The sequence below is a fragment of the Leptosomus discolor genome, chromosome 6, assembly GCF_034619465.1.
Source record: "Leptosomus discolor isolate bLepDis1 chromosome 6, bLepDis1.hap2, whole genome shotgun sequence".
In the NCBI taxonomy this organism is placed as follows: domain Eukaryota; kingdom Metazoa; phylum Chordata; class Aves; order Leptosomiformes; family Leptosomidae; genus Leptosomus; species Leptosomus discolor.
The window spans coordinates 37,939,477-37,952,223 of record NC_141396.1 but is presented as its reverse complement, the minus strand read 5'-3'; the positions used below and the strand labels follow the sequence as shown (position 1 = coordinate 37,952,223).

The 12,747-nt window shown below is 50.5% G+C and overlaps 1 protein-coding gene across 2 annotated transcripts in view; it reads left to right on the top strand.

Annotated features, from left to right (window-relative positions):
* The first annotated feature begins 6,913 nt into the window (after nt 1-6,913).
* The window catches only part of ADAMTS14 (ADAM metallopeptidase with thrombospondin type 1 motif 14), a 34,673-nt gene continuing 28,839 nt past the window's right edge, over nt 6,914-12,747 (top strand). For both annotated transcript variants that reach the window (XM_086467265.1, XM_086467264.1), the window contains exons 1-2: nt 6,914-6,986; nt 7,417-7,838. In XM_086467265.1, the coding sequence (XP_086323391.1) occupies nt 6,914-6,986; nt 7,417-7,838 (495 nt within the window). The remainder of the gene's footprint in view (nt 6,987-7,416; nt 7,839-12,747) is intronic.

Sequence of the window (12,747 nt, the reverse complement as noted above, 5' to 3'; positions counted from 1 at the left end):
ACAGCTTGTCTCCTGCACTGAGCCCGGGAGACAAAGCGATGCTGGTGGGATGCGGGCGATGCTGCCATCAGCATCATGCCCCCCAGGCGGTAGGTGGTCCAAGGCTCGGCTGCGTGCCAGCGCGGAGAGACTTTAACAGCTGTCTGGGTCCCAAGGATACGGCGTATATATTTCTCTTGGTTGCTGCAGTGATCAGGCAGCATTAAGCCTCTACATAGGCACTGTGTTTTTGGGAAGAAGCAGTTAAACAGGTTTCCGCCTGTCACGGTGGGAAGCCCCTCACCCAGGTGTTTGGGCTGGCTGGGGGTGGCTGGCTTATTTAAACTGAGGTGGTGCTGAACGCTTGAACTCCTCTGTGGTCCTGCTGACCTGGAGTTCAACATCTGCTGCAGCTGGGCTCCGTGTTGCATTACAACTGGAAAACAAGGTTTTTTGGCAGTCTATTTTTTGCTTTCCCATCAGCGGGACCCAGCCGCACCGGTGGAGCTTTCTCCGCAAACCTTGCAGCAGTTCCTAGAAGGAGAGCAACTTTTTCCCTCCTCTTTTCCAAGCCTTCGTGGCTGACAGTAGGGGCTGGAAGCCATCCAAGGCTGTCAGTATAAATCTCGCTGACCTTGTTTCACCATCCCTTAAACTTGCAGTTCAGCATCTCCCGTCAGCCGAGGCTGGTGTCAACTTCCACTTTCTGGCTCATTTATTCCTTTTTCAGCTTTACCATTTCATTTCCCAAGCTTGCCTGTTCATCCCTGGGTGGGCAGGGGGCTGAGGGGGTTCTTCTTACCCCTAAACACCTCCCGGGTTTGTCCCTGTGAGGTTGCCAAGGCAAATATCTTGCAGGAATTTGGAGACGCAGCTGTAATCGAGCGCTCTGCAAGGAGACACACTTTAGGGATGAACCTGAGCCCAGCTTGTGCGGAAAGCGATGCTTGGAGGCACAGCACGATGTGGTTAGGTGGGATGAGCAGGAGATGCTTCTCCTCAAATCGGGCTGGGTGCAGGGTGCTGGTCCCATCAAAGGCTGCCCGGGTGCCATCAGGAGGACGTGTGCCCCAGTAGGGTTTGGGCTCTATCCCTGTCTCGGTGCAGGGTATGCATCTGTCGCTCTCCACAGGGTTCTTACTGTTGTTCTTCATTCATTATCCCCATTTTCCCGTAACAACTTGATGTTGCATTTGCTGGCCAGCTGCTTCCAGTGGTTGTTGACTGCAGGTGAATGGCCTCATGCCACATGCTCATGGGATGCTGGCCTCGCTGAGGAAGCAAAGAGGCTGGCAGCCTTTGGAGACGTGGGCTGCAGAGTGGCCAGTGATGGGAAGAGGGCAGGATCTCGCACCGTGGGAGTTCACCACAGTTTCCCATCCTGGCTGGCCCGGGAGCCTGGGCTTTCCATTTTGGGTCTTGGAAAAAGGCATTGGGAACATGAGCCCTCCCAAAAATCCACAGCATCATGTGCTGCTTGCTTCCTAGCTGCTAAATCCATATGAAGAACTTAGTTTTCCAGCTGCAGTGAAGTCTCACCTTAAAAACTGTGACGATGCCAGCATGTTAGGGGCCTCTCAAAGGAACATTGCCACTCACTGCTATTCTAACTTGGCTTTGTAAGAGCATCCAGCGTTTTTGGTAAGTTAGCAGGAGGAGTTTGGTGGCAGGGTGTATCAGATGTGTATATTTGCATTTATATTCTCCCTGGACAAAGCTTGCTGCTCTGAGTTTGTGGATGGGTGCTGTGGATGCATGTGTGCAAGGGACCCAAGGGGTGTGCAAGGCAGATGGGCATGGCTTTGCTTTTGCACTTCTGGAGGCAAAGCCCAGAAGTGTTTAAGTTGTATCCCTGGATCTTTGCAGAGGATTAGGGCAGCTAATTGGATTTTATTCAGGGTGCACTACAAGCACAGTGTTGCATCTAGGGAAGGCGCTGGCCTGAATAGGGAGAGGTCAGAGGAGATCAGAGAAGGCTGCAGAGGGGCAAGGCAGCTATCTCTGTGTGGGGAAAGGGCTGTAGGAAAGGCAAGAAAGTCCCAGTAAATGGCACAAAAGCTCCTTGATGTAAGCAGCTGCAAGAAATATTCAAATTAAACAGGAGGAAAAACTTTGCAAGATAAGAAAAGCAAGACATGAAAAAAAAAATAATGTTCTGGGGGCTTGTGGAGGCTCTCTCCATCTTTGGAGGTCTTAAAGCTCGGATTAGGGAAAGATCTGCCAGGAATGATCCTGCCTTGGGGCAGCTGGAGACCAGATGATGAGCCTGTCAGCTCTCTGCCTCCAAGAGCAGTGCTTGTGCTTGTCCTCCTCTTCTCCTGGAAGAGCGTGGCATCTTCGTGACCCTCTTTGGTGGTCTTCTAGCAGCAGTCCTAAAAATCCCCCTAGAAAGAGCTGAAATCCTGGAAAAGGCATATCTTTCCCTGCTTCGGCTGCGAGCTTCTTTAGAGAGGGAGGGGAAGGTGCTCAGGGGGCTTTTCTCTCCCGAGAGAGAGGCTCCCCTCCTGCCACCAGCGCTGCTGCAGTAACTATTTTCTGGTTTAATCTCATGGTGGCTCTGCATGTCTGAGGGATGAGGTCACGCTCACTCACCCACAGCCGGCTGGTGCTTTTGCTTTAGTCCATCTAGTTTGGGGAGCTGGGTGGTGGGTGGGATTGCACACCCTGCAGAGGCTCTGGGTCCCTGCACAGTGGGGGTTTGGATGTCTCCCTAATAGCCAAGCACCATCACAGACCTTTGCTCTTTGTGCATGGATGTGTGTTGTACCCGGGATGGGGATAGGCATTGGGTAAAAACCCTGTCTGTGCCCTGCTGCCCGTCTTACCTGTGCCCAGGATGCTTGTCCCTCTCTCCCAGGGCTCCTGCTTTCTTCTTGCAGGTGCTTTTGAAAACACAAACAAAACCAACCAGCTGGAGATTTTTTTTCCCCCTTCTCCTTTCTTTTAATTTTTTTTGCCATTTTTACCACTTCTTGCCATTGTGAGGATGAGGCTGGTGGCTACTTAGAGTGTAGGGCTGGCTGTTTCATAGCGTTTTGGATTAACAAACAGAAGCTTTAAGTCACTGGGAAGAAATATGGTGACCAATGGCTGGAAATACAGTCCTTGCTTCTTGCTCTGGTAGATCCCGAGCTCCTGGCTCCTAAATTTATGTATGGGTAGAAAAGCTGGTTTAGGGAATTGATGGAGATTGCTATGATTTTATTAGACCTAACGCCCTCCCCTCCAGGAGACTGGCATGGCTGAGCAAAACAACCAGTGCCTATAAAGACACAAAAAATTGACCCAATTAAGTATTTTTTTTTTTTTAAAGAAATCCTTCCAGTCTGGCGTGAAGTTTTTCCCAGCCCTCAAATTGAGGATTAATCACACTCAGGGGCCACAGCCGCACCTACTGCTGGTGGGGGAGGACCACTCTGAGCAGAGGTTTGGGGCACGTCGCCTGGGCTCTGGCTCTGAGTGGTACCCTACTGGGATGGGCAGAGCTTGTTTGCACTGCATCTCTGCAGGATGGGCAGATCTTGGGTACCACCGGATAAAGCTCAGGTTTTGGAAAGACATGCTGGAGTCTCCTGGAGGGAAAACAATCTGGTTTGGGGTTTTAAAAGCAGCAGCTGTTGTGAGCTTTCTTCTCTGGGAGCTGGAAAGAAAAGCTGCTCCTCCCTGGACCTAGAGGTCACCTAATAAATGGGAAAGTCTCCCAAAAGATGTCACTGGCAAATCTCAGGGCTGAAGAAAGGAGTGTCTGTCGAATCAGAAAGCAGAATTACAAAGTGTATTATCTATGGGGGAAATAAGAGTTCAAGATAAAATAGCACTCAAGGAGGGGAAAACAGGAAAAGGCTCCATTTGGACTTGGAGGAAAGGAAACGGTTAAACTTAAAGTCAAGGAGAAGCATAGGGCAGAGTTAAAGGCTGAGAGGAGAAAGTTGAAGCTAGGAGACAAAAAGAGGAGAACAGAGGGGCCAAAGCAAAGGGGAAGAACAGGAGGGATAGGACAAGCAGGGAAGGAGAGAAAAGGACAAAATGGGGGGAGCAGAAGGGCCAGAGGTTGCTGCAGGGGTTGTTCTCCTCAGCTGCAGCTGAAACAGGGTGTTGCAGGTCTTTTGGAGCGTAAGAATGAATGTGTTGATGGGGGAAAGAAGCTGGGATGTCCAGGTACTCACCTTGCTGCCTTGGCCAAGTCCCCTCCAGGGTGTTTGGAACAACCAGGGTCTCCTCTGTGTGGCTTCGAGCAATACTATGACACAGTTACTGTGTCTCCTCTCCGCTATTAATTTATTATAAAAAAGTTAAATGGTTGCAGATCTTGATTTAGCTTTCCTAGCAAAAAATATCCCACAGTTGCCTTGCTTTTTCACTCTTCCCATCTTCTTTTCATGCTGGAAATTGTGAGGAAGAAGGCTGGAAAGAACAACAACTTTTTCTTTTTAAATGATGGTGTGTTGGTAGAGATATTTCTTACCTGTGTTTCAAGCAGGTAAGACCAACGGGTAGGGCTGATGACACTGTGTGGGTGACAACAGCATCTGGGAGCTCGAGAGGCCCCCTTAGGCGCCATCTTCTCTCTAGGCACAGCCATTTATAGGATCAGTACTCAAAACCATTTCTTTATTACCTTTAGAAGGTCCGCATGTGGGTGGGGTTGCATGTCAGTTTGTGGCCATCATCGTTCAGACAGATTTATGCTGCCGAAGCCAACAGTTCAGTAACGTTGGGGAAGTATTAAGGGTCTAGAGGGGCTGGATGAGTTCACGGATCTTGTTTCTGCAAAAAAGTAATTAAATGATGTTCTGCAAGTAAAGTATGCTCTTTTTTATGTGTTTCGTCATAAATTATTTAGTCATAGTAAGGGCTTGTTCCAGCTTTAATACTCTAACGGGTGCGTATCTGCCTAAATCACCTAAAATGCTTGGAGCACAAATTCTTTTTCTATCTTTCACGCAAAGAATCTATTACGTATCACTTCTTGTGTTTAATTATATATTGCACTAAGCAACAGGAGCATGCAAAGACTTAAACTGGGAAATAAAATCTGGTTTTACAACTTGAAATTCTCTTTCTCTAGTTGAGGTAAGCCTACTCATCTCTTTTTCTGAAGACATCTTGTGTCTTTATCTACAGAGGTTTTTTGGTCACCGAGACCTCAGTCTCCCCTGCGCTCCCCAAAACCCAACCCAATCACCCAGCTAGCATGCAAGGCTCTTTGCTGTTGTCTGTAGCTCCAGAGTGATGCTCTGGCAGCATCCATTCTGCATAACACGACTGGAGAGCACTGAAGTACCGCTTCCCTCAGCACTTCACCAGAAATGGCTGCAGCAGGACCATCTCCAAGGGGTTCCCTGTCCCCACGTGTGGATCCTTCTTCTGGCACCCAGCAGCCCCGCCATTCACCCATGTCCACAGCGGAGTTAAGCAGGGCTTTCCAAAGGTGACTTTTCTCAAACAGTGGTCCTCTCCTGCTGCTCTCAGCATCACTATGCTGCTGGGCTGGGAGCACAGCTCCAACTAAGGTCCTACCAAGGAGTTCCAAAATAATAATCCTAACAGCAGAGCTGATGTGAAGTTTGAGGCCTGGCATGTTGTTTTCCTCACTTGCCTCTCCCACCGCACTGTGGCTCCTGCGGTGACTTAGACAACACGGTCTTCAAGGCAGGGATTACCTCTTAGGACAGGCTTTGGGTTGCTCAGCGTAACCTGACCTGCCCCTGAGGCCCCAGGTAAGTATAATCCATGCACACCAGCGCAACTGGTATCACCAGTGCCACAGCACAGTCCCCTCCTTGGAACTGGCCTTAGACTCCTGTCCAGATTGAGATTCAGAAGGAAAAAAAAAAATAAAAAAAAGAAGCCGGACCCAGCAAATTTAGACAGTACCAGAAAGCGTGTTCTTCTGTGTTGATGGAGATGATGTTTGGGCAAGAGATGCTGAGAGGCCTCGCTCTAGAGGGCTCTGGTGGCTTCCCATTCTTTTCCCCATGCCTTAAGCATGTGCGTGGTGGGTGGCTTCTGCAATGTGACTGTGGCATTGCATTTGTGGACGTTCTGGTGGTTCTTTTAAGGGGACTACCTAATCCCTAATTCCAAACTACTAAATCGATTTGACTCTTGTCAGGGTGGCTAGCGAGAAGCCTGATGAAGCATGGCACAGACTGAACTCTGCGGTCTTCAGCTGCAAATGGCCTTCGGCAAACCCAAGCCGGGGTGTCATCCTTGGAGAGCTGGGAACAGGGCATATCCAGAAACAAGGCGCTGCTTTGTTACCTCCTATCTCTTCCTAAAAACAGAGGGGAGGAGTAAAAAAAAAAATCATCATCCCAGATGGTTCTGAGCAGGGTATTTTCCCTACACCTCGTAAGGACGAAGCGCTGGGAGGCGATTTGGCTCTCCCTATGGAGTTCCTCTGCTCAGGGTCCCGCCGTAGGGTGCGTTTTGGGGAGAAGCCCAAGGCGGGGGCAGAGCCGGGGGTCTCCGGCTCCCGGCGCGCTTCGCCTTTGTTCGGGCAGGGCTGGAGCCGAGCGGGGCGGGGGAGGGAGCGGGGGAGGGCCGGCTGCCCCAAAAGGCGTTTCTTTTTTTTCTTTTTACTCTCCAAGCGCAACTTGAGAACTTATTTTTAAATAAGAAAAAAAAAAGTTAAAAAATTTTTAAAAAAATCAAGAAAAACAATTTAAAAAATCCCTAACTCCCACCCCTTCCCGCAGACCCTGCCCCCGGCCCGCCCCACGCCGCGCACGGGGGCCGTGGCCGAGCAGCGCGGTGCTGCCCGCCCCCCCCCCCCCCGCACCGGAGGCGGCAGCGGCGGCGGGAGCGGCCCCGGCCCCGGCCTCGGCGGCGGCGGCGGCGGCGGCGGCGGCGGGGGGAGGCGGGCGCCGGGCGCCGCCCGCCCCGCAGCCCGCCCGCCCCGCAGCCCGCCGCGCCGCGCCGCCGGCCCCAAATGGATTATCTGCGGCTGGTGCTCTCCTGCCTCGTCCCCCTGCACGGCTGCCTGGCCGCCGGCAGCGCCCCAGGTACGGCCCCTTCCCCCGGGGCGGCGGTGCCCCGGGGCCGGGGTTGGGGGGTGGTATGCGTGTGTTGTTTTGACAGGTGGCTTGCACCCCAGAGGATGGGGAGAAAGGAGAGAGGGCTGCCGCCGGCGAAGGGGGGGGGGGGCCTGCGGTTTTTCAATGAGAAATTGGGGGAGATGGAGGTTGGGCGAGAAATAGTTGGCGTGCTTGGCATGTGAGGGGCACGTCAGCCCGAGTTTATTCTGCTACGTTTGACGCGCCCGCTTAAAACTACAAAGTGGAGCTGTGTCGGATGGGAAAAAGCAGTTGTTTGGCTTATTGAGCGCCGGCTGGGCTCGCCAAAGGCTCCCCGAGTTGGGTTGGCCACCGAAATCCCAATGCGTGATGCTTCATGCCCATCGCCGAGCCCTTTCACTCCGTCTTGTCTCCGCAGAGCTCCTCCTGTCCGGCAAACTCAGTGAGTATGGTGTGATCGTCCCCTTCAGCGCCGATTGCTGGGGTCGCTTCCTCTCGCACGTGGTGTCCGGCGACGCGGCAGTGGGGATCAGTGAAGCTGCCTGTCCCCCGGCCCCCCGCCCGTCCCACCACCGTGTCCCCCGCAGCCCCCTGGATGAGTCCCCCCAGCACCGTGGGGCTGGTGGCCGCTTGCTCTACTTCAACGTCACGGTTTTTGGGAAGGAGCTGCACCTCCGACTGAGGCCCAACCGGCGGCTGGTGCCACTGGGCGCCATGGCTGAATGGCAGGAGGATTTTGAGGTGCTTTTCCGGGAACCCCTCCAACAGCGGTGCCTTTTCACTGGTGACATCTCTGGCATGCCTGGTGCCGCCGTGGCCATAAGCAACTGTGACGGACTGGTAAGCTTGAGTCTGGCATGTCGGTTTGTGCATGCTGCCGGTGTTTTTGGGGTGGTTTTCTCTAAAGAGGTAAATTGCAGTGTCCCAAAACCTGATTTTTTAGTGGTGCGTTAGGTGGCTGCACCGTACAGTGCCCTTCACTGACTGGCTGCTGCGGGTTCCGTTTCCCCACGTGCCTTGTGGCATAAGCAGGGCAGGGCGCTACATGTGTGAGTGCTCCGTCCTTCTGCTATATGTGCTGCTATATTTATTTAAAGGGGTTGAAGAAGTTGCCTGTCCCGTGCCTGAGCTGCCTCCTGGCTGGAGGTGGAGTGTGTCAGATGCCCACAGGCTCTGCCCTGCCTGTGGGATGGGTACCTACACTGCCGGTGCTGCTGCTGCATCCTGTGTTTTATCTTGGGACTGCTTCAGGAACTTTGTCTCTGCATTTCCCACCTTTTAAATGAGGCTGAGTGAGCTCGTGCATCTCCTGAAATCACTGCTGGCGTGCGGTCTTGCTCCCACTAAGCATCTTTTTTTGGGAATTACCTCTTTTTTTACTAATAGCTGATGTGTTCACAGCCTCTTGGCTTTCTGAGTGCAGGGTGAGCACCGTTCAGCATCGGTAACTTGCTGCCACAGCACTTTAATTACTTAAATGGCTCTGTTACCTCTTTAGCCCCTGCGTCTGCTCTGCCCACGAGTTTCCTACCTTCGATACGCTTGAGGAATCGCTTCTTATTTTTTTTATACCTTTGGCCTATTGCCCTTCAAATTTCCTTTGAGCCAATTTAATTCTTGGTTTAGGTGCCAGAATTTGCTCTTTTCTCCTGGTACCACTTATGTTACTCCTGGGTCAGAGTAAATGTCTTATTTTGCCTTTTTTAATATATATATATATATATTTATTTTTTGGTTGCTTTATTCTGAGAGTCCCTTAAGCCAATTTTGGCTGCTAGCACAAACAATTTGGCATTCCTTTCTTTTTATACAGTGCCTGGTGTTACTATTCAAGCAGAAATGATAGAGCAGCACAGCTAGAAGCACATATTCGCCTACATATAGTACTTTATTATTTTTGCCAACAATTTTAGCACATAATCCACACTTTTTGAAGCATCTTTTTTGGAATCAGCTGAGGCTGTGAATTTGCAGAAATTTCTTCGTGACATGGATTGCATTGGGGCTGGTGAATTTGGAGAGGCTTGAAAGCTTTAAAGGGATTTCCTATAGCTCTAGCAAGCAACTAGTAGTGCTGTATCTGGAATAAAAACCTGGTTTTGAAGCATGCAGGTTGCATCGCAGATGTAGTTCCCCTTGGCATCGCGAGCGAAGGGATACTGGAAGTGGTTGGCAGCTGAGTCGTGTCCCACCGCATCCAGGAAGCAGCGAGGATGGTGTTAGGGGGTTTCAAGAGAGGCCACTCTACTGTTAAGAGTCCATCTCAAGTAGGCTTTAGTTTAACTTTTCTAGGTTTTTCTAGGCTTTAGCCCAATTCTCCCATCTCAGCCCCTTGCGCGCCTTCTCAGGTGAGGGTTGTTGTTACTCTTTCTGCCCTTGTTCCAGTCATCCCTTGGCTGCAGGTGGTAGCAGCGGTGCCGGTTTAGGATGGAGCTTGTGCTGCAGGATGCTTTTGTGAACTTACACAGCTGTACCTGTCTTGCCATCTGTGGTACCCCCAAACCCACTCTATTAAGCTCACATAAAGGAAGAAGTGGTTCTTCCCCCAGGACCAGCAGCTCATGGTACTTGCTTCATCCCTCTTTACCTTCATTAAGACCCGATGCAGCCATCTCTGCAGGGACTTTGCTGGCTCTCTGTGGGGTGGGATTAGCTCAGCCATGTTGTGCTGATGCATGGGGCTTTGGTGGTTTGCAAACATGGAGGGCTTCTGCAAGGTGGTTTTGGTGCGCCCTCATTTCCGAAGGTATGCTGGGACAGGCATTAGCATCATGGTTGCAACGTGTTTATTGCTCCATGGCCAACAAATAAATGCCCTCGCCTCAAGCAGTGATTTCCTATCATCTAGTGAAGCACCTGTGGTGATTGCAGGCTGGGGAAAGAGGTCAGGAGGACGGATCCTGAGCAGGGGCTCTGCTCCTCCCCCAGTAAAGAGGATTTTGTGCTATGGCCAACATAGCAGTTGTTTTCTCTCTTTCGTGGGTTTTCTGGCTGGTGTAGATTGCCGGTCCTCTGTCGTAAGTAAGTCTGACAGCTTATATGTCCCCTTTGGAGGAGCTGTGAGACTAAGAGGACCCATAACCCCCCCCAAAAAAGCAGTAAAAAGAGCTTGATGTAGCAAATGGAGCAAGAAACAGAACAAGAATGTGGCAATAGGTGTGGATGGGATGAGAGGATGGTATTTATGACCACTCTGTACCTCCAGGATGACCTGGCAGAGAAGCAGCAGAGCATCTGGGAGGGATGTGCACAGTGTGGACTGTAACGTCATGCTAGACTGGGACTAACTTAACATGGGGAGCAGCAGCCGTAGGTGGCTTTGTTGCTCTTCGATATGCACGTACCCTGGAATTGCTGTGGACTTTTGCTGGGAGTTATACATGAGCTTCAAAAGGGGATTGCGGCTTTTGCATCCCAGTATAGTGTGCGTGGGAGGTGCAGGACTGCGCTTGGCCGCTTGTTTCTGGTCAGAGGAAGCGCTCTTCGATGCTGAGGATGAAGGCTGTGTACACAAAGAGATTACACTGTGTATAAACAGAAACTGAGATTATAAATAATGAGTAAAAAAACCCAACAACCAAGTTCTTGAAAAAGACAGTACACATTAAGTCTTTCCCAAATCCGTATTTAGCCATCTAAGTGAGCTGATTTTTTTTTTTTTTTTTTTTTTTCCCCAGATGCCAAACCCATGACACCTTCCACATCGGTTATTTGCTGCAGGCATCCATGCATGAAAATCTAGCCTTTTTTTTTTTTTTTAAGGATGTCTCGTACCAGGGTGGGAAGATGCTGTCGTCCATAACATAATTTCAAAGCTGATCCAAGCCACCAAATTCCTAACTGGTAAAGTAGTGTTAGGCAGAAATCTCCCCCGGCGGACACATCTCACTGCAGTGAAGGCATCCAGTCTTTCCATGCCGGCTTTAGCAGTGTGTGGTCGACCTTGCTTCCTTTGTGCGTTGCTGGTTGCAGAGATGGGTGAAGAATTATTGTCTGTAGGTACTGTATTTGCATTTCGTGGGTGAGTTTTTTTCCCTGCTGCTCTCCAGGGTTATTTGCACCAAACGCCAATGTGCTGCGAACTGTAGAGCCAGCATTTTCCATCCCTGTCACCCTGGCCTGCTTCGGATGGGTGGCAGCAGAATAAGCAGAGCACAAAAGCCCTCAGGAACAGTAATTAATAGGGAATGAAGAGAGAAAACAGTCCCCGTAACAATGCCCCTGTGCAAAAAGTACAAATTTGTCTTCCAGGATTGTCCTTGCAACTCCTGAACTATAGGTTTAATTTTGGAAGAAAAAGGGTGAGATGTTTCGAGATGTTGCTCTCAACGGGAACGGAGCAAACATATCTGAAGGTGGTAATTTACCTCCAACTTCACTGGGGGAAATCTCTCTCTGCGTCCTGCTTAGCATCTTGCCTGAGTTTGCAATACTAGGCAGCATGCCCGGTAAAGAGCACGGAGTGAAAGTCTCAGTGGTTAATTATGTTGCATAATTTTGTGTTTCCCAGTGATGCCAATGAGCTTGCAGGTGGAGAGGTACCAAAATAGTGACCGAGCTCCTCTGGACCATGCCCTGGTGCTATGCACACTGTGCTGCTGCCAGGGTGCGTCCAGATCCGCGCGTGGCAGATGCATCCTTCTACAGATCCCCCCGATGCCCTTGCTGGGAAATCTCTGGGTGAAAGGGGAGTGGTGGCTGGCATTGGTGCCTGCATTCACGCAGCCCAGCTTTCTGGGACTTTTTGTCCAAATTAAGTGTGAATTGCATAGGAAAAATACATACTATGCACGCAGCTGGATTTCCCCCTTCTCGGCGCTGTTTGCTTCTCTGGCTGAGCACAGCGGTTTTATTAATTTTTCCACATTTCAGCTGCATTGAAGTGTCAGAATTTCCTGAATTCCTGTGGGACTTGGAGCTTTTTACCCAGCAGTGATGGAGGAGACTCTTACCTGGGGTGCTGGAGAGGGGTCCCCCTTAGTGAGGCTGGTGCTGGGCCCATGGGGCCAGTTCATCTCTCCCATAGACTGGGGAGAGGGAGGAGAGCTGGAAAAGAGACTTCACCCTCCGTGAGCTGGCAGAAGTGAGTTTGTTGTTTTCCTTAAAAGAAGAAAATAAGGTTATTTTCCCTCTTTCCAGTAGAATTGTCTTCAAAGGGCCATTTTCTAGTTAGGGAATTACCTTCAGTGAGAGCTGCAGACAGTATCTCGTGTTAGAAATGCCAGTAATGATAGTCCCACCTTGCCGGATTTCATCTGATTTGGTATTATTAAACCAAATAGAATTGGATGTGGGAAGCACATGGCAAATTGATTGTTGAGGATGGGGTCGACCTCTTGGCAGGGGGAGCCCAGGGAAAGCTAAGCTTACTGGGGCTTTTTGGGTGGTATCTGGCTGCTCTTGCTGCCTCCCTACAGTTGTAACCTTCCCAAAATGCTGAAATACAACCTGAGCTGCTCCTTCTTAAGACGAGCAGGTTCATGCATGCCTCTTGCAATGGTGTTTTTGAGTTTGTTTTTATATTTTTGTAAATGCCAAGGTGACTATGGCGGTTTCTGTTTAATTTATTAGACTACTCTGATCAGATGTCCACACAAGTCCTTGCGATACCTGCTTTTGCCTGTCAGTCATCACTGGAGTCGGCAGCGTGTTGCATCCTGCCTTTGGGAGAAAGCACAGGCAAGAAAGTCTGGGCTGCTTTATTTCTTGAGCCATATCTAATTAGTCACGAGCCGCAGAGCAGTGCAGA